General features: G+C 41.8%; 4 protein-coding genes across 5 annotated transcripts; 3 read left to right on the plus strand and 1 right to left on the minus strand.

The window, feature by feature from the left end:
• The first annotated feature begins 22 nt into the window (after nucleotides 1-22).
• Nucleotides 23-4,820, plus strand: slc37a4a (solute carrier family 37 member 4a). Its single transcript, XM_083985368.1, has 8 exons — nucleotides 23-662; nucleotides 945-1,177; nucleotides 1,375-1,621; nucleotides 2,068-2,226; nucleotides 2,309-2,394; nucleotides 3,584-3,697; nucleotides 3,821-3,959; nucleotides 4,185-4,820. The coding sequence occupies exons 1-8, from the start codon at nucleotides 515-517 to the stop codon at nucleotides 4,349-4,351; spliced, it is 1,293 nt and encodes a 430-aa protein (XP_083841494.1). The 5' UTR covers nucleotides 23-514; the 3' UTR covers nucleotides 4,352-4,820.
• Nucleotides 4,821-4,910: 90 nt separating this feature from the next.
• On the minus strand, nucleotides 4,911-6,489 carry trappc4 (trafficking protein particle complex subunit 4). The gene is made up of 5 exons (XM_083984531.1): nucleotides 6,295-6,489; nucleotides 5,935-6,109; nucleotides 5,606-5,709; nucleotides 5,378-5,504; nucleotides 4,911-5,261 (listed from the first exon to the last, which is right to left on the minus strand). Exons 1-5 carry the CDS (start codon nucleotides 6,467-6,469, stop codon nucleotides 5,183-5,185), a joined length of 660 nt encoding a protein of 219 aa, XP_083840657.1. The 5' UTR covers nucleotides 6,470-6,489; the 3' UTR covers nucleotides 4,911-5,182.
• Nucleotides 6,490-6,739: 250 nt separating this feature from the next.
• On the plus strand, nucleotides 6,740-9,479 carry rps25 (ribosomal protein S25). The gene is made up of 5 exons (XM_083984670.1): nucleotides 6,740-6,799; nucleotides 7,386-7,475; nucleotides 7,602-7,785; nucleotides 9,233-9,331; nucleotides 9,420-9,479. Exons 1-4 carry the CDS (start codon nucleotides 6,797-6,799, stop codon nucleotides 9,325-9,327), a joined length of 372 nt encoding a protein of 123 aa, XP_083840796.1. The 5' UTR covers nucleotides 6,740-6,796; the 3' UTR covers nucleotides 9,328-9,331; nucleotides 9,420-9,479.
• A 3,022-nt stretch (nucleotides 9,480-12,501) lies between these two features.
• Nucleotides 12,502-23,572, plus strand: sgcg (sarcoglycan, gamma). Of its 2 annotated transcripts, none has more exons than XM_083985235.1 (8): nucleotides 12,502-12,733; nucleotides 17,066-17,267; nucleotides 17,782-17,886; nucleotides 19,228-19,315; nucleotides 20,179-20,298; nucleotides 21,268-21,340; nucleotides 21,596-21,719; nucleotides 22,385-23,572. In XM_083985235.1, the coding sequence occupies exons 2-8, from the start codon at nucleotides 17,073-17,075 to the stop codon at nucleotides 22,550-22,552; spliced, it is 873 nt and encodes a 290-aa protein (XP_083841361.1). In that variant the 5' UTR covers nucleotides 12,502-12,733; nucleotides 17,066-17,072; the 3' UTR covers nucleotides 22,553-23,572. The 2 variants fall into 2 exon arrangements, with proteins under 2 accessions (XP_083841361.1, XP_083841362.1); XM_083985236.1 differs by having other exon boundaries at nucleotides 17,070-17,267.
• Nucleotides 23,573-23,982: the final 410 nt, after the last annotated feature.

Genomic DNA, 23,982 nt, shown 5'->3' on the forward strand with positions numbered 1-23,982 from the left:
TCAGGTCTTTTGCTACTGTGGATCATCACAAAGTTTATACACCCCTCTCACTTGCAGAGGAGCCTCCCCCCTTGTCTGCACTGACTATTGGACTCCCCGGTGAATCATTAACCCCATTAGTCTGAACACTCCTTCAATCAGATCCTCACATGGACAAACAGCAGCACAGGAAAACAGCACCGGGGTCACTGATCAAGTAGAAGTAATGTAATCGGCGCCTAAAGGAAACAACAGATCCTGTACAGTGTTGATGTCACAAACTGATTGAAGTCCTCTCCCTGGGCCTTTGCTGGTCAGCCTGCAGCACTTTATCAGATTTCTGCAGCTTTGGGGCACAGAAGTTGACCATTAACCTTGCCCTGCTGATTGCAGACACCTCTCCACTTGGAGGCAGCTGCTTCTGCACAGTGGATCCTGAGGCAAAGTTCACTGTCACAAGCAGCAGGAATCTGTCAAACGGACCGACTTGTAATTTTTCTCAGTTTTTTCGTAGGACTATCCGCAACCTGCAATCATGGCTTCGGCGAATTACGGATACTACAGAGGAACTATATTTCTGGCCATGTTTGTAGGCTACACGCTGTACTACTTTAACAGAAAGACTTTCTCCTTTGTGATGCCTTCACTAATGCAAGAAATTGAGCTGGATAAGGATGACTTGGGTATGAGACACTTGGTTTTTACATTAACCTTATGCTTAATTGTTGCTGTGCTGAAGTAACATTTTTATTCAAACCCCTCTGAAAGTCAATTGAATTGCATTTTGTTTTTAATTTGACAATTTAAATCCAAATGATGGATGTTTTTTACCCCCATAACATCAATGTCATAAGCATGGCCACCGATAAACCTCCACACGTGCTCGTATATATTCTACTTTCTCTATGTAGACTCCAGATGACTGGTATGAGCCTGTCAAGCATTTTGCATGTCCTCTGTTTCAGGAATGATCACCAGCAGTCAGTCTTTGGCCTACGCTATCAGTAAGTTCATCAGTGGCGTGCTTTCGGACCAGATCAGTGCCCGTTGGCTCTTCTCCATTGGCCTCTTCATGGTGGGAGGCATCAATGTGGTCTTCTCCTGGTCCTCCACTGTCGCTGTTTTCTCTGCCCTGTGGTTTCTCAACGGCCTGGGCCAGGGCCTCGGCTGGCCTCCCTGTGGCAGAGTGCTGCGCAAGGTACCCAACCACATGCCAGTGCATCACTCTGCAATGTACTGATATCTAACTTTGACCGCCACAAATAGAAACTAATCCTGTAGGAAGCACTGCATTGGTTCAGTTATTTTCTCCCTCCTGTACACCAAAGGAGAAGTGAATGACCTGTCACTGCTCTAACTACTTCATGTCATTATTTCCCCCTTGTCTGCTGTCAGTGGTTTGAGCCTTCTCAGTTCGGGACATGGTGGGCAATTCTCTCCTGCAGCATGAATCTGGCTGGCAGCTTGGGCCCAATTATTGCCACAGTGCTGTCTGAGACTTACAGCTGGAGGACGATACTGTCGGTGTCTGGATTGATTTGTGTGGCGCTCTCCTTTGTCTGTCTGTTGGTCATCAAGAATGAGCCAAAGGATGTGGGGCTGCCCAATATAGAGGCAGCAGCGGCCAAGAAGAGCAAAGGAGGTGAGACTGTGACTTTTACCAAGTGATTAATTATAATTCTTCAGGGACAGGAGTTTTCCACTACTCCTCTCATACAGTGACTGGGTGAATCAGGCACACTATGCTTGCTTTATAACACACAACTGTGCATTGTCCAGATGTGTGTGTGTGTGTGTTTTTGTACAGCATGTGCCTTTTGTGTTGGGACTAAAGGTCAGTGACTTGGTGGACTATGCACCCAGTGTGCCCCTCACATGCCACCTGTGTGAGCTGTGCACCAGCAAAGAGAGAGAGAATAGCAGCGAAGAGATGTTACATGTTGCTTAAATTAGATGCCTCCAACTTCTAACCTCAGCCACTGCAACATTATATCACACCCATTAAGTCATGTTGATGCTAATATTTGAAATACATACAGAAAAAGTGGCAGTGATGATAGCTGTTTTTTCTTCCTGTTTCCTGTTCAGGAGCCTCCAGTAATGAGAGCACTCTGTCTGAGTTCCTGCTGTCACCTTACCTGTGGGTGCTGTCTGTGTCCTACCTGGTGGTGTTTGGGGTGAAGACGGCCTGCACCGACTGGGGCCAGCTGTTTCTCATTCAGGACAAGGGCCAGTCTACACTCATGGGTATGAGAGAGGATAGAGCATACACTTCCCAATTCTAATGAGGAGTGGTTTGTTATTTCAGTCGGCATGTTCTTCTTCACAGGTAGCTCATACATGAGTGCCCTGGAGGTTGGAGGCCTGTTGGGCAGCCTTGCAGCAGGTTACTTCTCCGACAAGGCCGTGGCCAGAGTGAGTTTGTACATAGTAAACATCCCTCCTCAGCTTTCATGTAGCTTTTTCATTTTATTTGAATATTCAATAGCTTTTGTCTTTTGCAACTTAAAGAAGAATTAGTAAGGTCTTCCAAGGAAGCCAGCATGAACAGAGCTACGTGACAAAAACACACATGTAGCACTGCTCTCTCATATTAACAGAGTTTATGCACAGTCAGTGTTGTGTGGTAAGGCACTGGTGGATGTTGCAAAGCGTGTAGTGATATTTTGAGCATAATAGAGGCCAAAGTCACGGTTTTAAAGTTCTGCCCCCATTACTTCGCTGTTTAACTGCAGTGTTGCGCAGCTAGCAGGAGGAGAGCTAGGTCCAGGCTGCACATATTTTTCTCTGGTCTTTTCCTATGGTAGCACTCGGGGACCTACAGCTGTAGAGCGTTATTTATAAAATGACCAGAATTCTCCTTTAATGATTGGTGCTTTTAACCAGACAAGGTATAGAGGCCGATGCACACCTAAAAGTTATCTTAAAAAGACAGGTGCGTTGGAGCATGGGATTGGAGTCACCAAGGGAAAAAAGGGTCTCCCGCACACTGTCCAATCACTTGCAAAAAACTTTATTATAAAAGAAACAACGTTTCGGTCCTCAGGATCTTTTTCAAGCAGAGTTTTTTTTTTCCTTGGTGCTTTTAACCACACATTTTCTTTATGCAAATTTGCTAGAACTGCCTGTAGCATTCATGCACTACAGATTACAGCACACTTTGTAAGGCTTTTACTAATTACTCCATCTCTCCCAGAAGGAAGTACAATTAACACACTCATTAGTCCTGGGTGGCCTTGGTTCCCCTTTTTATAGGAACTTATTTGAAGATACAAGTCAAGCAACAGTTTTTCTTATATTTGTTTATGATTAGCACAGAGGGAAAAGGGTGACATGTTCAGGTCACCCAGTCACAAAGGGTAAAAATGGTTTAGCCTCACTAATATTGAACTGCATATTCCAGGTCTCATGAGTTTCAACAGCCAACAAAATACTCTCTAACCTGTCTACACCTTTTCACCTCCATTTCATGACTGAAAGGAATTTTGCAACAACAAAAGAAGTGTAGAAAAACATTCACAGACATGTTAGAACACATTTAACTGTAGATTTTTCAGGGTGCCAGCGAAAGCAATATATTTATATATTTCTTTCTTTTGTACAGCAAGGCATGGGAATTTATGGAAATCCCCGCCACTTCGTCCTGATCTGCATGATGGCAGGAATGTCTGTGTCCATGTTACTGTTCAGAGTCACAGTCACTCCTGACAGCTCAAAGGTATCGAACTCTGAACCCTGAACAAATCTGAATTACAGAGACATGATTTGATGCAGCACACTGCACGTCAGACTGTTTCATCTTCAGTTTTTATAATTTTTTTTATCTCATCCATTCATTCAGGTGTGGATACTCAGCTTGGGTGCTGCCTTTGGTTTCTCCTCTTATGGACCAATAGCATTGTTTGGAGTTATAGCCAATGAGAGTGCCCCATCCAACTACTGTGGGACATCACATGCCATTGTTGCCCTGATGGCAAACAGTAAGTAGATTGGTTTTAAAGGCAGTTACATATATGAAATATGCAAATGCCTTTACATTTATTACAAGCTAATAGCTTCCTGCTGATATTTTCACTCCAGTTTAGTTTATACCACATATTGTAAGATACAGGACACAAGTTCATCCTTAACTGAGAAAGTGATTTGTATGCATTACACTTTTTCTTTTATTTTGGAGTGAACATATCCATTTGTGTTCTCCTCAGTTGGTGGTTTCCTGTCTGGACTTCCATTCAGCACAATCGCCAAGCACCACGGCTGGGCAACCGCCTTCTGGGTAGCAGAGGTCGTCTGTGGCATCACCGCAGTTGGATTCTTCCTGCTGCGCAACATCCGAACCAAGATGGGTCACGTGTCCAAGAAGGCAGACTAAAAACATTATGACACTTCTGCATCCAGAGCACAACTGAATATATTGCGCCATTGCTGTATTGTCATATTTTTCATATTAGTTTTTATATATATATATATATATATACCACAGTATTTTTGCAGTCAGTTATACAGCACAGGTGTAAACCAAGCTCATGGTATCTGAGCATCTTTTGCTTCAAACACCTGGTTTGTAAGGTGCTAATCAATGTGCGGCCTCTAAAAACTGCATGAATAACTCAACAAGAGAATATAAATGGCCAAACATTATGTCTGTCATACAGTGTAATGTGAGAAAAACAAATCTTGAAAGTTTTTTTTTTCCTCATGTGACCACTGAAACATTACAGTGACAAGAGGACAAATTTGGAATCTGGTTTGAAGACTGGTATATTATGCTATATTTGTGTATTTAATAATGTATTATTGAATAATAGATTGAAATACAATGATGATCCATTCTGAGGAAAGGACAATGTGTGGTCTTCATTATGAGAACAGTCAAAGGCTTGAATGAAATCATGGGTTAAGTTTTTTATAATAATTTTCTTAGTCAATGATTAGCAGATTACAGTTTGATCACAGAATAATCAAATTTACATGCAACCAAAAACAACAAAATATGAAATAGTAACACACATGAGTTTAATCTCTAAGTATTTACAGAGCATTATGTATTTACACTGTGTCAAATCCCGGTCCAAAGAAGCAAAGAAAATCCATTGTATTTTCCCTCATCAACGTCCTTAGTCGTTTAAGTTCAGTAAATCCACAGTGATCAGTAAAAGACCGTTCAAGGCAGGTTCACGTTGTCTCTTCAGTTCACACTGGTTCAAGATCCAGCTCCAAAGTTTCCAGCTTTCTCTGCGACCTCCAGCGCGCTCTTCAGATTCTGATCGAAGAGTTCACACCTGAAAATCACACACACACACACACAGTGACATCAGAGGACACAAGCAACTGGATACTTGATTAAGTGAACCGAAATGTAACAGGACATCATCGTCTCCTGAAACATGCTTGTTACCTGATTGGCATTTCCAGAGAATAGAACGGGTTCTTTAGGGCAAAATCTGAATATATTTCATAAATCTTCCTCAACAGCGCGTCGATGCCGGACTGTCGAGGGTCGGCCAGCACGATGAACTTTATCCCTGACAGAACAAACAGTGAATAAAAAAATGTATCAGTTAAAAACATCAGTGATACACACATGCTATTGTCAAAGCTTTTACTTTCTTTTTTCCCTACTCACCTGTGAGAGTCTGGTAGCAGTGGAGTTTGAAGACATCTGTTTCTAGCATCTCAATCCCTGAACTGCCAACTTCAGGAGACAGCTGTGAACCTATAGCAAACAACCTAGGAAAAAAACAGAGAGAACAAGGAAGTTGATGTTTCAAACTCATTAGACCTGCAATTCTGTGTTCACCTTTTTTAACAAAAGAAGTTCCCATGAGATCATCAGTGCTGTATTTAGTGTCAGTGAGTGCCTGTCTAACAGTGGGACTTGAATCTGGCCCCACCACACCACCCTACAGCTCCAGTGTGTACGAAATGTAAAACACTTTGGATATCATAACTTACGAGTGGAACATGGACGCCAGCATCAGTTTTTCATTGGAGCTCAGTCTTGCTCGTCCAAATCGAATAGACACCGGATAGTTTGCAGGATCTTTCAGATATTCAAGTATGTCTTTCCCGTCTCCTGTGCTTTTTCCCATTACATCAACTCCATTGATTGACAGCACTGCATGGCCCACTGCAGAACGACCACATGACTTATTACATCAGACACAGCACATCAAGACAAATATACCATACATACTTAAACACGGAAAACTGGTCTATTGCTGTTTTTAATTTTAAACCAACTGTGCTGCGTGTATAGTCTTTTGCACACAGTAGCTAGCAGGTTGAAGTAGCCGGGTCTGTTTGAGGCGTTACCTTTGATTCCGTCTCGTTGTCCGAACGACACGATGACTTTTTCATCGTGATGTTTGAGCACCAGGTCTAAAGGATAGCTAAATGTTTTCTCGGCCTCCGCTCTCGGGACGTAGTTGTCATATTGGTAAATTAAACCTCCAGCCTTGTTCACCACATACACACTGAAGATCACCATCTTGGCAACGTCGTCTGTCTCACTCGACCAGCTGACAACAACGGTGTCATGTGACCTCGGCGGCGTCTAAAGACTGAAGAAACTTTTTTTTATATATATAAAAATGCCTGAGTTTGACTTTTTAATTGTTTATGTGCAAGTACCGCTTTTGTGTGGTGGTCTGTCGAGAAGACTCAACATTTATAGTCAAATTAAAGAAAAAGAGCGTGAAAACACGAGAGAACTCAATTTCCCATAATTCCTCTTTCCATTTCCGCATATACGGGTTGTCTAAGGGGCTCTTGCACGGGTGAACTTCCTTTCGCTCCGACATCTTGACGAGGAAACATGGTGAGGACAGTTATTAGACGTTTTGTTGAAATAAAATAGACATTTCTTGCGTTTCTGAAACTCGTTTCGAGTTCCAGGTCTTCGAGACAAAGCACGAAAGCACAATGTTTCTCTACGCTGTGTTAAATGAGTGCGAATGTCGTAGATAACAGCAAGATTTTACTCATTTAGCGGCTGGCTAGTTAGCTAGCTAGCGTGCTAATTCCACCATGCTTTCATGCTGCGGTGAACTGAAACGGGGCCGAGTGAAGTTGCCTATAAATCTGTATAAACGCTATGTATATAGTTGCACATCCTACGCCACCACTGTAGAACAATAGTCATATCCCGACCGTATTATTCTGCAAAGCTAATGGCGAAGAAAGGACCGCACCACGGAGACGCAGACCAGGCCATCATCTGCCGGCCAGCCGAGCTAACACCAGGCGGCTGGTTGTGTCCGCTAGCTGGGCACATTTTGACATCATTGCCCTAGAAGCGCCGCAGTACATCACATCGATGCTCACACCAAGACTAAAACGTGTTGTCAGGACCCACGTGTAGCTCCAGAGGCGAAGAGTTATAACGTGTTGTCTTTTGATTTCAGCCTCCCAAGCAAGACAAGAAGAAGGACACTGGAAAGTCCAAAAAGGACAAGGATCCAGTCAACAAGTCTGGAGGCAAAGCCAAGAAGAAGGTATGCAGTTGTTAAATTAGACAAGGTTTAGTTTATATTGTATGTGGATCCTGAATAATTGTCTTAGCCCCCACACTCTTGTGTATATTAAAAAAACGTGACCATTATTATTTTTGCTCTGAGCAGAAGTGGTCCAAGGGAAAGGTGAGGGACAAGCTCAACAACCTGGTCCTCTTCGATAAGGCTACCTACGACAAGCTGTACAAAGAAGTTCCCAACTACAAACTCATCACCCCCGCTGTCGTCTCTGAGAGGCTGAAGATCCGTGGCTCTCTGGCCAGGAACGCCCTCCAGGAACTGCTTGCCAAAGGTGAACCTCACCTGTTCAAATCACAAATCAAACTCTGCATGTAGGATCGAACAAAGAAGGGCGGCCTGCATCCGTACCTCAGATGTGTGAGGTTTAGTAGTAGCAAAATGTCTGACAATGGAGATGGCTGAGAGGTCAAACTTATATACTCTTGTTTTGTAGGAAAAACTTTGATAATTTATTGTCACATCTTAAAAAATAGTGAATATTGTGTAGATAAGTTAGTAAATACAAATAACTTACAGGTGATAAGTAACTTCACTGCAGAGTAGGTTAGTCCCCGATTACAAATATTTAATATTGAGGATGATTTGTCTCCAAGGAGTTCCAACAGACTGGTTATCTGTTTTGACAATTATGTCCTGGAAATGTATGTTGGTGTAAAGAGGGAATTCAGTCAAAGGAGCAGAAAATAAGATGTTTGCAAGTTTATAATGTATGATTTATAGCCCCAAGTAAGTGGCCTTGTGGGAATGTCAATTGGACTTTTTAAACGAGACCTGGGCTGAATGTTTTCTTCGACCTTCGAATAATTCTCATTCACCAGAATAGACGTCCTTAGCATTTGGGGTGGAGATGGTTCTTAACGCAACTTGTCAAAACACCCAACACGTTGTGCCATCTGTCGTATCACTCCCTTCACTATGCCCATACATTCAAATGCTTACACATTACATATATTTTGTTTTTTCTCGGTAGCAGTTTTATCTGTTGTTGTAAAATGACAGAGTGCAGTGAGACAACTGTTAACATCACAAGTAATAGCTGCCACATTGTCGTTTCTTTTCATATCATTTAAATTCTTCATTTTGAAATATTCAAAGAAAACAAGGAGGCAACAGTGACATTAAACCAACTTAATGATGCACTTTAAAGTGTCTCACCAGATGTCAGCAGTTAAAATATACTTGTAACTTGAAACAAAAGAACAGTTGCTGTGTTAGATTTTCTTTTTTGAGAAATGAGCTCGGTGACAACAGTCTCATTGCACACTACACACCTCTGTAGCTTGTTTTGTTAATGCGCTGCACATGCTTAACTGCATTAATCTGTGTCTAGCGTAAAATAGGTTTCTACAGAGAGTGGTTCTGATAAATGAGCCAGTGATTTATCTCTGGTGTGAGGTAGCGTCGTTTGTAGATGGTTAACTGTAATGACATGGAACGTTCTCCGTAAAACAACTGATGCCTAAATTAATTTTGCTGTCAGCGTTGTTCATAGAGATTAAAATGTAATGCCTACTCTTTACTGCACAGCCAAAACAACGATTGCCTCTTGTTTTGTACTTGTACTTTAGCCTATTGCAGTAACATAGAGAATTTGCATTTAACTAACAATGTTTCTGTCGTAGTGCAGGCTGACTAAAATAAGTGATGACATGACAGGATTAATGTGACAGTGGCTGAGAATATGCTGACGGGGGACATGGTGCTGTTTTGTCTTCCAGGCATGATCAAACTGGTGTCCAAACACAGAGCACAGCTGATTTACACACGTAACACCAAGGGTGGAGATGAGGAGGCAGCAGCGGAGAAAGCATAATCAGGTAAAACAGCAGAAACTGAATTTATACATGTGTTTTGTTGTCTTTTTTTAGATGGATTCACTAACCTTTCTTTTCTCTTTTCTTATAGGTTCTCCTGTTTGTTTCCTGTTTGTAATGAAAGGTGAATAAAAAAAACGTAAAGACAAAATCTCAGCTGTGTAATTGTTTTTTCACTGTTCATGTGCCTTTTACATTGTTTGGTAATTACTGTAAATATATATAATAAGATTCATAGGCAATTATACTATTTATCGAGGTTTCATTCAGTAAAATGGCACAATACTTATGGGCCTATACTGCAAAGTATAAAGATCAGAGTCAAGAAATGGAGTGTAAAATTAAAATGTCAAATGCTTTACTAGGCAGATGAGTTATTAAGAAGCTCCTACTGTCTTATTCATAACAGCTGATCTGTGTAAAGAGATGCATGTTTTCTCCATATTTACCATTCATATTCCTGTTTCCTCGCACCTGAAAAGCTGTGAATGGAAAACGATGTTCATTTTTGCTTTAGACCAAGTGACCTCACTGTAGCCTGGAATCTGATAATGAGTTAACTAATAAAAAACGTATTGGGTGAAAAATATTATTTATACAAAAATATTTGAAGAACTATGATACTGAAAAGAGTTGCAAAACAGGCAAGAGGCTACATTAATAACAAAGCAGCTTCTGTCCTAATATGACCTCCTACATAAATAATGTTACATTATTTTACAAAAGCCACAAGGCAGTTTGTTTTATATTGTACCTTTTAAGAAAACAGTGGCTCGAGTTTTTGTTGGTATCTATGGGACTTATTTCCTTTATTGTAGGCACAAAATAAAGTTTTAAGCCTGATTGCTCTCGGTACTTTGAAAATGCACTCTCTTTTGACATTATGGGGGTTCAAGAAGACAATCTTACTCATGCAGCAAACAGACTCTCAAAGCTGTTTAGACATTATCCTGTTCAAAATAGGACAACTGGAATGAGTGTTGTTCTGACTCAGGAGCCTCTGCTGCTGGATGCATTCACACCTCATTAGTGTTTTTGCATTGAATTACTATCAACGTCTAACAGAAGTGCTCAGCTCTTCACCTACAGTGTGTGCCTAGTGTTGTCAACCAATAAATCCAAAGAGACGTCCTGACTCAACTGATCTTGTTCTCAGGCTGAGATGGACCATTTCTAACTCGGTGCCAGAGATGCATCATTCATACTATCACTATCCATTTGTCTGTGAGAAGCCACAGGCATTGAAAGGTTATGAGATATTGATAAGAAATAGTATGACACGAAGAAGCTATCTCCACTGTCAGATGTTTGCTCAGGGCATAAAAGACACAGCAGCTTTGTGATGGATGCTGTTAGACGTCCCTTTGTCACTGCATGGCGATACCTCAAGCAGAAAGTGGAAAACAAACTGCAGGACGCTCCTCCCTGACAGATGCGCCACCCATCATCAGCCCCTCCACCGTCAGCCTGTGAGTAGACAAAGACATTTACTGCCTGTGTCTTTCAAATGGAGGTGACCTGCCGCACCGGTGCCTCTATAACAGACCAACTGTCGCACACTGAAATATTTGTTGCAGTTTTCATAATATCTGTCACCTTAACTCAATTGTTTATACATCTGCCCATTTTCTGATGTTTTCCTCTCATGCATGCAGCTATCTATGGCATATGAAGCAAGGACTTAACCTGTCAGTGGTCTTAGCTTCATCTGTCTCCCATCTTAACGTCAAACCCAATTAATTTTTGTACGGTAATCATGTTTGACTTTTTTCAAATATAACAGTGTAAGTTTAGTGCTTTTTTAAGGTACTGTGAACTCATTATGGGAGTAATTGTAGCCAATCAGCCATCTGCACGGTGAAGGTGGGTGGAGCTATGCAGGTTTTTTTTGTGAGGTCACCAGGCTCTATGTAAAGAATTGGTAGCAGCCAAGCTAACCACATGGATACCATGGATATGGACCTTTAAAAAGACAGCTGCTTAGCTACAGTTGCTGCTCTGTTGCCTGTTTTTTCCAGTGAGTAACTTGTAAATGTCAATCTATAGACTAAGTACTGTCTTAAAAATCACAGTGATGATCCTTTATTTATAGATGGTAAACACAAATCTAATTGATGAGGAGGAAGTTATGAGTGGATCTGTATGATACACATTTCATTAAAAGCATTGCAATCAGTGCTTTCTGTAAAGTTGTCTTTTTTATAAAAACGTTTCATTTTTCAGTGCTTGAAACTGTCCAAGAATTTTCTCTTAAAATAAATGTATTTATGTCTAATGGTGCATCCATCTTAAATATGTCCTGCATTAAACTTGTAATGGAAAATTTAAATGATTGAAGAAGCTTTTTCTGTAGCATTGAAGAATAAAAGTTTCTGTAAGTAAGTATATATCGATTTTCCTCTGAAAATATATTATCCCTCTGACTTTTCTTCAGAAGAGGACCTCTGTGCTTGTGCCACCACAATTTCACTAACCGTTTCTGTGGTTTTTGTAAGCCCCTTTAATTAATTATTCATAAATCAAATTGGGTTTACAACTAATTACCTCACTGAATTAAACATTTGCCACGTACTAATATGAATATGAGACGCTCATTAATTAAAAGTGCATACAAACAAGGCACAGCCTAAAATGTGATTCTAAAATGACAGTGTCAGGAGAATTTATATTTTAAAGATATTGCGTAAGCAAATTCATATTTGTTGAAATGCACATAAATGTTAGTATAAAGTTCTGATAATTCATACATTTTCCACATGACGCTGACCCGCCCCCTGCCTGTTAATGTGCTGTGTTTGCTGCCGCTCTGACTTACTAAGTGCCTCCTACAAGTTCCGCCCTTCCTGCCGCCTGTCACCCGGCGCAGCAGCTATCTGAGAGACCAGCTTAACTTCATGTTGAGAACCATGACTGAAGTCTCAAATTAGACCGGACTGCACCGAGCCCTGGGCTGGGCAGTGAAAGTGACTCACTGGTATGTATGAAAAACAACTGCCTCTGTTCATTATGGACGGTTTATGGATCTGTGTGTGAGTGGAAAATAGACACTGAGCCTCTCCACTGATGGTTAATTCTCCTCCTCCTCCTCCTCCCTTCTCCCTCTCTCTCTCTCTCTCTCACACACACACACACACACACACACTCACACTCTGGTGATATTCAAATGTCTGCAGGAAGGCTAAAAAGGCAGAGGGAGTGGGCATGCAGGAGGAGTGGGAGCGCCGTCTCGTGGTGATTTCACCAGGAGCCACTTCCAGGGCTGAATTTATGGCACACAGCTGTTGAGTGGCTGACAGACGTGTGAGGAGCTCAAGCGCTGCTGCTGCTTCTCAAGCGTCTCACACCAGCTCGAGCTCTGCTCACCGTAGCGTAGGAAAGAGGACTGCTCTGCCACAACACACAACAGTGAGTACTCTGCCTTTTCCAACACAACTAATCCGTGTGTCAGCTCTGTTTCTTTTCCTCGCCTCCTCTTTAGATAAAGTTGGAGTGTTTTTTATATTGACAACCTTTGACCTACTGCTCATTCTTTATCCAGTTTTTTTTTCCTTCTTTGGGACTCATGTGTTTCACGTTGTGCTCTTAACACTTTGTCGTCCGCTCAGAGGTAGTTTGGGGATTTGGAAACAAATGTTTGGTTGCCAGCTGTCTGCAGTTTTACCATACATGGCCAGTGATATTGAAATACAAAAATAACTTAGCAAAAGAGCAACTCCCTAAGGTTTGATGTGTGTAATGGGCAATATCCCAGTTTGTGTCCATTAGTTCTACCTATGTAGTATGTGTCTCTTGTCTCTGTGTGTGTCCTATGGAGCTTTTTTAAATTTAGGCCTAGTTCACAATGCTGTGTCCTATTTTTAGAAGTTAAGGCATCACAGCAGAGTGGAGACATGTTGTCGGCCACTTACTGGACAGACAGACAGAAACTCCAGAAGCCCTGTGCTCAGCTTTCAATTGCTCTTCACTCCACTCACACACAGCTTCTCTGCAAACCACCGGCCAAATGATTTGAGCTTTTCTAACTCGCTAAAAAACTTTCTTGCGTTGCGTTTGCTGCAGTTCGGTCAGGTCAAGAGCTCGGCTCAGAGGGAAGCCTGGATTCTCAATCACAGCCAGACCCTGTGGACTTCTGGGCCAGCGGTTCGCCTTGTCTGGCCGGGCCCTCGCTCTCCTCTGGAGGTCAGAGACAGAGCCTGGCAGGGAGCATCACTTGTTTAAGGTTAATTGAGAGGATGCCCTCAGATGAATAGCCCCGCTAACAGCGCTGAACCAAGTATACTCTTCATCCTGGAGAGCAGAGGACTGTGAGAGGTCTACAGTGCCTTTGAAACTTGCATTTAGTTGTGGGATAGTAATAGTATCCATATTTGTAAAGTTTTAGCATCAAAAATTATTATTATTATTATTTAAAAGAATAAGTTTCTACTGCCAAGAATTTAAATAACTACTTTCTCTTAAGGCTCTATGGTCAGACTGAATTTCCGATCATAATGTTTCATAAATTGAGCATTCCTGGCACTTGAGCACAGAGGCTGTTCATGGAGTGTTTATTTGGGTTGCTATGGAAGGATCAGTCTGCGGCTGAAGGGCTGGTGGTAACAAACTGAAACTGGATCTGGAAGACGCCTTTAAAGATCCAGCCTCATAAGCTGCTGTTGCTGCTGCTTCCTCCTCCAGCTGCTGCTAAAATGAGGAGGCCTCCTAATGCTTTCATTTTGAAGTAATTAGCCTGGGTTAGATCAAATCCATTAACATCATAATGAACAAACCCAGAGCTCTTTCATCCTCACCACTCATTTACCCAAAGTGAACAGTTAGGCTGATCAACATGTTAACACGCAAATGATCTGTGGCTGGTAATAGGTGCTGAGTGAAGACGCAGGAGTGTCAATTCAACAGACCGTCACTATGGAAAAACCCAAACTGAATTTATGTTGATAAAACGAGCAAAGTTATGACATGCTGAAGTATAAAAATATATATCTTCACTAAACGTTGCTGCTGCAGTGCTGCGATTCAATTCACCATCATGACTCATTGTCACAAGTCCGATTAATAAATATAAATGAGGTGAGATATGAAAAAAAAAAACATTCCACATAACTTACTCCTTATCAACTTTCCACTCCCCTGTGGCACACAACATTTTTTCATTCCTTTTTTTCAAGCAACTTTCATTGGTTTGGTTTTTGAAACAAGGGCTATTCATCACAGCTGGGCTCGTGGACCATGTGACAGGTCCTGTGGAGAGGCGCATTCCGTCATAGAAATACTCTCAGCTTTTTTATGCCCACACACACCTCCTCCCTGTGTTTACTGCAAAACAGCAAGAAACGAGCCATGGAGACTATAGGCCTTTATCATCGTCTCTGTGAAACATCTTCTCCCAGGACCTCAGAGACCCGAGCAGCGAGCGCTTCTGCTTTTATCCATCATCCCATGCTTAGAGGGTGGAACATTGTTTACCTTCATTATTCATACAAACACAATTTTCGTCCATGCAGTTTTGTCACTTTGTCGTCTGTCAGCCCTCTTTCTTCTGCTCGTATCATCATCGCCACGAGACTCACAGTGGGATGATGTGCCCGGCTTAACATCTGTTAGTGTCAAGGAAGAATTACTTTTTTTGGTGTGAGAAGCGGCTCCGTTAACATGATGGAAAACGCCTTTAGTGTGGTAGAAAGATGCAACACCTGTCCTGCATGTAAATCAGCCTGGTGACTGGAGGCGGGGTCCCACCGAGTTCACTGAACGCCACAGAGACAACCTAGATACATGTTTGTTCTGATAACTCCTATACAGTTTGAGGTGCAGTTGTGGAGCAGTTTGTTGTGAATACAAAAGCAACAATCTTTGTTATATTGATTCAAAATTATCTACAACCAACAGCATTTTCCTCAGGCCTTGTTCTCGGTGAGCGCAGCTTTTCTCTGCAGCCTGCATCTGGTTATTAATGCAGATTAATCAATAGGAAGTGACACTGGCCCTTCTCTCTGCAGCTCTGTGAGGCGGTGCGATCCTTTGGCGGCAATGTGCGAGAACACACACTTATTGTGCGGTTGTGAAATCTGTCCCTGAGGTTCCCTGTTGTCACGGTGTCAGATGGCCCAAATGTGCTGACTGGGCCGCACATCTGAACCTGCGAGTGAGCTCGGTATGTGCTCACGTGAACTGCATACACAAAACTATTATTGTGCCATAACTTAACAGACACTGGCTGCAGTTTGAAATATGCTGACATTCACCTCGGTGGTTTTTGTCATTGATAGGCTGCTGCTGTGTGGCCAGAAAGCACAACCCTGCTCTGTAATAAGTGGCATTTTCCTTTGCTTTTGCCTTTTTTTTTTTGTGAAGCGTTGCTGGAAATTCAAGTCAAGTTTTCCACTGGTGCAGTGAGCCAGATATCCACTGGGTCTGTGCACCAGATCTGGGCTCATGAATAACGCACTGTACGTACTCTGTGTGAACGAGGGGTTGCATAGAAGTTGTAATCAAGCTATTTGTGTGTATTACATTACACTAAAAGGCTGGTAAAATGGAACAATGTGAAGTTGGAAGTGTGAAAGAAAAACCCACCCAATGACTCACTCCAAAGTGTAGAGACACCTCAGACCAAACCCAAAGGATATATCTGTTTCTTTCCATTTTATACATTGTGGAATTGTATTAAATTGAAATATTGATATATCTCACTTATGCCTGAGTTCTTCCTCTAAAACATTCAGCAATAATGTAAAAGGCTCCAAATTTTATGAAATGGTTAAGCTATAAGGACCCAGAAAGGAAAAATTTAAGCAAAGAATACATAGAAGTAGTTAGTCACAGTGACTAAGGTGCAAAGGAAAATTTAAAGCTGTTATAATAAAAAATGTTTTTCATATATTTCAGTTTTCCTCTAACATTTTCATCTTTTAACTTTACTTTAAACTTTACATCGCCCTACCTGCCCAGTAGCCTGATGCATCAGCCGCTTACTTCATTACATTTCATATAGCGGTCTGAACACGAGCCATAGGGATTCGTTCGCTTCCGGGAGGCGGTTGCTTACATTTGCTTCAACTAATCGCTGCTGCTTGGTGGTCACGTGTGCTATACACCGGTTAAGCTCATAGGTTAATCTTGAGCGCTTGAGTTCAACGTCATCGCCTTTACTTACCCGTCTGTTCGCTGATTGGTCCGTCCGCTCTGGCGGACGGAGCAAACCGAAACGCATTGCTAGTGTCCTGACTACATGTTTGAGGCAAATGAAATTTGCCGGAACCAGTAGGCGGCGCTAGCCTGGCTACCTGCCCAGCACTAAACACCTGAAGGACAAAGTTAGCAGGTAGCTGGTGAATATAATGGAGCATTAAGGAGGTAAAGAGACAGAGATGTCCCTGAGGAGGTGGTGGAGATCAAAACACAGCTAAAAAGGAGGATTAATATTGGACTTAGATTTCCCAGGTCACCAGAAACCTGACTCCCAATGCTCTGTTGGTTTTGTCAAAAAGAATCCTCTCTGTGTAGGCAGCTGACCTATATTACACATAAATAATGATACTTTCCATGGCCTGTTTTCTCTGATCCCTTACAAACTCCCACTGACACTGTGTGCCACACGCCATATCCAGTCTCACCGAGCAGCACGGAAGAGTAAAGTCTGTATGTTTTCTTTTTTTCTCTCTCTCTCTTTCTCTCTCTCTCCTTTTCAACATCTGTTAATATTGCCCGGCGCACCTGGCTCTGCGTTGCGCCCAGCCAGCAGATGGTGCGTGAGCAGTATGTCACCACCACCCAGGGCAGCAGCTCGCCCAGGCCGGTGCCCGACCACGTCTACAAGATCGGCATCTATGGCTGGAGGAAGCGCTGCCTCTACCTGTTTGTCCTGCTGCTCATCGTCATCTTGGTGGTCAACTTCGCTCTCACCATCTGGATCCTCAGGGTGATGTGGTTCAACACGGTACGCATGCATGACTCACCTATAGGCAGTTTGTGTTTTCCGCTGGGAGAATTTTTCCACTTGCTTTGTTTCTCACCCCTCTTCCTTTATATTGTCTCTTTGTATTTTTGATGTTTTGATAGTGGATCACAGTGTCACCTGCCTATTATGCAACAGTATCATCCACTATTAACTGATAGTTGTTTGCTTATATAGGATGGCTGATGTGTTTGTTATTTCATGGGGTCTTGTCAGCTTTCTGACTCCAGTCCAGATGGCAACCGTGGATTTATGCAGAAACGGAACAAGAGCTGCAACACACACACACATACACACACACACTGTCGTGAAGTGCCTGCACAGCTAAAGCAACTGGATGCTTTGTTCTGAGATGGCCTCTACGTGCCACAGGGAACGTTGCGACATGTGTTTCACACTCGGAGGTCTATGAAGTGACTGAATGATGAAATCCAAATGCCTCAGCTTCTATACTTCCAAAAATGTGCGTGTGAACTCATCACTTTGTGTCTCGCAGGAGGGGATGGGACACTTACAAGTACACTCAGATGGGGTCAAGCTGGAGGACGGCGAGTCGGAGTTTCTGCTTCCCGTATACGCTGAGGAGATCCACTCCAGAGAAGTACGATAATCAGGAACACACACTTCTCTTTCCACATTCTTCTCCACTCTGCTTTCTCTCTTTTTCTCTCCCCTCTACCTCCTGCCTTCTTCCCTCTTCTGTCTTCTTCTAAGTTCACTGTCAGGCGGCAGTTTAAGTAGCCCATTATTTCATCTCATTGTTTACCAAATTTAAATCAAGGTTTCAAGTTGGATCTGTCCAGACTACATGTCCTGTAACCGCCTCAATCTAATTCCTTGCAGACACTCGAGCAGTTTTTATTCAGTTATATTCCTGACTGTACTCTTTTTTTTGGGGGGGGGATGTGTTAGAGCAAACTGGATTTGGCAGTCCCACACAGTGCACGTGGTGGTGCAGAGAGCTCCCCATTAACCTCCGGGATATTTGTGGTGGAAAGTAGTTTATGGCCTGCCTGCTAGCAGCAGATGGGAACACTTTGCTGCAGTTGTTTACATGTTATGGCTTTTCTTGCTCATAGCAGCATTTTTTTTAGCATTCTTTCTTACTTTATGGGCCTCATTAACTAACCAGTGTATCCCTCATTATGGACGGACAATTTCTCCAATCTAGTGTAGTGGATTTCTAATGAGATTTAGGAGTTTGTGAGCTACTGCTTTGCCTTTGAGATGAAAAGTTAAGTTACAACATTTATATAAACAGGATTTCTAACAGCTAACAGTTGTTCCAAGGCTACCTCCTTTACATGTTTTACAAAAGCTCCTATTTCTGGTGGTTTCTGACAATACTTTCTCCTAACCTCCTTCTAACATCATCCCCTAGTGTTGTTATAAATATAAATAAGTGATTAATTACGACTCCATACACTTCTGAATGTTAATATTTAGGTCCATAAAAAAAGGTCCATTAGAGCAAATGAGGGACAAAGCCACTGTCACAAGTCATTTTTCTTTCATTTAGCTAACTATATTTATCCATTTACTTACTTTAATTTAGATTTAAAAGCATTTTACTTCTCAGGAAGGGGTACAAACTATAAATAGAGCAATGCCACAGTTACACTAATGTCTGATTTCATGCTGGATATTCATTCTATAATTGTCAAGATAACTCACTCAATACTACAAATGTGAAGCTGCTGGTGTTAGATGACAAATTAGAGATCACAAAGTGATTAGAATTCATCATCTGGGATCCATGCAACACAGTCAATACTTATTGAGATATTTCAGTCTGGATCAAAGGAGCAAATCAGTAGTTCAACTAACTGGCACTGTGCTTTCACATGGATTGGAGACATACAGTGTATCATGTGATATCAGTACACAGCATGGTAACATGACAATATTGCTTTATTTCTTTCTTTCTTTTTTGTTGTTGCAGGATTCTTCCCTTCTTGTTCACTCATTGGAAAATGTTTCCCTTAATGCCCGCAATGAAAACGGTGATGTCACGGGGAGGATATCAGTGGGTGAGAGGCTGAAAGAGCACATACAGACACATACAGACCCACATAGACACATACAGCACTCATGCATAACAAAGTATCCCTCTGATGTATGAGGGCAATAGTAAAGTCATTCATGCACTTGTCCTGCAGCAATTCCTCATCCAACATTAACAGTGACAAGAGGCCATCTTTCCATTTACAGTCTCCTCCATTTCCATTTAAAATCCATTAAATGCAACATTCCTCTCTCTACCACTGCTTCTGGATGGTTCTGTATTACACAGAGGGCCCAAGGCCTGTGGAGGATCATATTTGTACGTCTTTTACAGCTCACCGACGGCTGCGTTGGGGTATTTTGTCATAATTAAAAGGCCAACAAATGACCCAACTAATTGCTGTGTTCCACAGTCCCGTTATGTGTCCTTGATAATTAAGCCATAAAAAACACAGCCTGCATCCCCTCGGCCCTGTGTGAATGAAACTGAAACGCTTGTTTGGGGAGATTGCACGCCGGCTCACAGTTGTAGGTGCTGAAGTGGTTGAAATCTCCCACCGACAGATCTACCTGCTTTAAATGTGCCTCTCGCAGGGCTGTGAACATTGCTGTAGTGGAGGATGAAGTGAGATAACCTCAGATGCTGCTGCTTTTCTATCTTTTATCTGTTCATTTCTTTTCAGCGGGTTGTTTACTCACCTTTGTTGCCACTGTACTGCTGTTAGTGGTGAGAGGAAAGCATGAGTGCGTCTCATTATATTCTCCAAACACCGCCGCTTTGACACATAGTATAACAGGGACAGAAAGTACACATTTTGATGATTGATTTTTTTCATTCACTTCTGCCAAACCCCTTCAGGTATTGTTGTTGTTGTTGTTGTTGTTGCAGGTCCAAAAGAGGCTCAGGGACACGCTCGAAATCTGCTCATTAACTCCCAAAATGACAACATGCTGTTCACTGCAGATGGCGACCAGACTGTGATTGGACCGGACAAACTACGAGTCACAGGTATAAAAACGGCTTCCACCTGCTGTTATCTTGGAAATGTCACACACCTCTTGGCGAAAACATACTTTTTTTTTTCTTTTTTGGGGGATTTGGAAAAACATAATATTGACAACAGATGTGAACTCAACAGGAGCTATTTGGTTTGATGGCAGATATGTGTGCAGCAATCCAGCAACCAAGGACAAAGACGCACACTGTCAATTTTACAATCATTCATCAGTCACGTACAGCTGAGTGGATATCTGTAGAGTGCACCTAGGAGATGAATGAAATGTCACGGAGCACAGTTATCTTAACCTGAGCATGCGTTAATGCCATGTAGGAGAGATCAATCACATTAATGGAAGATTCTAATCAGGTATTTCCTGAGCCAACAAAAGCAACAGCACAATATGTCATATGAAAGGGCAAAGTATTAAAATATCAGGCTGATCTGTCCCCCATCATCTTCCTTGTCCTGTATTCCCAGTGTCTTCAGTGTCCATTGTGTGTGTCGATGGTGCTGCGGGTCACTGACTACACACTGTGATGGCTGATTAATGTTGAAGGGAGTGTCAGCTGATAGCTTCATTACGCCTGGGGTCATTTTGATCCGCAGAGAGCAGCGTGCAGCAGCAGAGGAGGAGATGTTTTCTGAAATCCTTGAAACAGAGCCTCTGTGCCCGCTGTGGGGGGAGTGGTTTCAACCACTGCAGTTGGACCCACATTCTGTACAGTGGGCTGGGAGGTTTTGGATCTAATGTTCTCACTCATCTCCCTTTTTTCCTCCAACACTATTTCAAATTTGCGGCACCCGGTTATCAGAGGCTTGTTTTCAAAAAAGTTGAACATAATTTAACCTTCATATATACAGGAAATATGTTCGAAATCACAGAATCACTGTACCACAAGCCCGTGGTAACAAGGTCAAAAGTGTGTGGGTCGCTGCAGCAGGATTGATGTAAATGTATGCCTCGGTTTCTGCGTCAGGTCCCGAGGGAGCTCTGTTCCAGCATTCAGTGGGGGTGCCCCAGCTGAGGTCTGAACCTTTGAAAGACCTGAGGTGAGTATGCCAGCCAACTTGCATGGGTCAGGTCATTTGGTAAGAGTAAAGCAAACACTAAATGTGTATGAAATCCACAGAAGGCATACAAAGCATTTATTTTATAAGCCTCTAATTTCACCAACGTTACCCTGACATTACTGTGATGTGATGCAATGAAATAAACATGAAACTTTGGAGTTAAGAAGAAGTAGCACAAAGGAAGATGATGTGAATGAGAGCTGTTTTTATGAAGCTGTGCCGTTTTTTCTTCAGGCTGGAGTCTCCTACTCGCTCTCTCAGTATGGACGCACCAAAAGGAGTTCATATCAAAGCTGTATCTGGCAACATTGAAGTTGCATCCAACATGGATGTTATTCTGCAGTCTAGTGATGGATTGGTAAGAAAAATATTGTCCACTTCCATAACTCTGCTACACATCATCTCCAGACTAGCTTTTTTTCTTTTGATTGACAACAGAATACACAGTATGCTTTTCAGCCACACACTGCTTCAGACTTATTTATTTATTTTTAGCTCTATTTTTACATTTTGTACTTTTAAAACATTTTGTAGGGTTTTGCTGTGATGAAGTGGTGTATGTTACTGTTAACAGTGAGTTTTGGTGGTTGATTTAGAGCTGGTTATTTTTATTGTGATGCAACAAGCAGGCTGAACTCCAGTCTTCACTGTCACACGCACTTGTTTGACCTTTTTCTGATGTAGTTGCAGGGTGTACCACACCCTCATCTCTCTTTTCATGCTTAAGGGAAGAAAACTGTATGCTTATCTGCACTGAACATGTCCTGGATAATAATAGAAGCAGTCCTCAGTGGTTTTTCTGCCACAGAAACGTGAACTCTGTATCACATTCTATTTATTATATCTTCGTCATGGACCAGTGCACTTGTTAGGCACTCACTGGACGTCCCCGTGTAGCTCCCTCTGTGCATGCACTCGACTGAAGTGAAGACAATAAAGCAGAGTGACATTTCCTTGTTGATTTAATGCAACTGTGTTGTTCTCCTTTAATCATACCTGCTCTCCCTGCTGTCTGCTGTGCAGCTGGTGCTGGATGCAGAGACGGTGCGCATGCCGAGCCTGCCCCTGAGCAGAGGAGGGGTTTCTGGAAATGCTCAGAATCTCTATGAGGTCTGTGTCTGTCCCAGTGGCAAGCTTTTCCTGTCCAAGGCTGAGGTCACCTCTACTTGCAGTGAGAATCAAGAATGCTAGATAGACTCCGATAAGATTACTGATTTTCCATCTCTTGGTAGATGCTTCTTCTGGGAGGCAACAAGCACAACTGTTAATATCCGGCCTGTGTTTTAAATTTTTTTTTTTTTTTTTAAGATTATACCACAGTGGATATTCCCACTGGCACATTGAGGCCTGTAAAAATACAAATACCTGCTGGTGTACATGTAGGAGGTGATGGGAAGTACATCCTTTTAGTTGCATTTATGACCTTCTTCTCACTATTCAGCTGAAACAAATTGTCACCTGGTATATATCAGAGCTTTGCGGAGAACTTTTTACACACACAGTATCATGGCTGGGCAATGAGGAGCTGGTAACAGCTTACATCCTATGCAATATTATCTTGTGGTGCAATAAATTAAACTGACACATATCAAGGGCTTGGAATAATAAAACAAATAAATGTCTCAAATGGCAAAAGAATGTTATTGAAAATAATTTTGTTTTACATTTCCCCTTCTGGCTCCAAGCCCTTGGTATGTTGTATTTTTGTTTTGGTGTTTAGCATGTTTTTTTTTAAATTAGTATTATTTTATTTGATTGGATAAAAATGAAAGAAATGCTGGTATATATTTGTCAATGTCACTTCAAAGATAACCTTTCCTTTTTTTCTAACTGTAATTCAGATCCAGATACAAGTCAGGGCAATAGACTTGTTTCTTATTTTGTTTGAATTGCTTCAATAGCTTCAGATTTAAATGCCAAACCCTTATACTACCATAGAGTGTTATGAGTGTGAGTCACACATTTAATTATTTGTTGTTGTTTTTTTAATGTATGTTTGGCCTGATTTATTTCTAAGCCCTTTATAAGCATGTAATTATGCATTAGTGACAAGACAGACAGCTTTTCTCTTTGCAAGGAAGATGGTCTGTGTTTCTTCAATAACCTCATGTATTGCCAGGGTCTACACAGTATGACTCATTAACCAACAAGCAAAAACACAAAAGGTCTAATAAAGACACTGTAGTTATGGGTAGTTTGTGATTTTCAGTTTTGGTTTTGCATTTTGTGTCGAATACATATTTCATTTGCTTTTTAAAACAATAGGACAGGCCTCTGAACTGAGATTCACTTTATCAAAAAGGCAATATTTTGTAAAGATTGTTTCATCTAGTTAAGCATCAAGACTGTTTTTTTTAAGCAATATTGACATCTCATGGCATTGTGTTGATAAGTAGTTGATGTGCAAACATATTTTGATAAAGTGTGTAATGTGTATTTATTAATTTTGTATGTTGAATAAACTTTGTGCTATTCTTCTATGGTATGTCTGGCAGAGCTATTTATTCTCATACATTTGTTATTCTACTGTCATGTTTTCTAAGCACATTTTAGAGACAAAAATACACCAGAGGACCCGCAGTCTTTATTCTTCTGTGTCTCGTTTTCTGCTGTTAACAAAG

This window comes from Trachurus trachurus (genome assembly GCF_905171665.1).
Source record: "Trachurus trachurus genome assembly, chromosome: 13".
Taxonomy (NCBI): domain Eukaryota; kingdom Metazoa; phylum Chordata; class Actinopteri; order Carangiformes; family Carangidae; genus Trachurus; species Trachurus trachurus.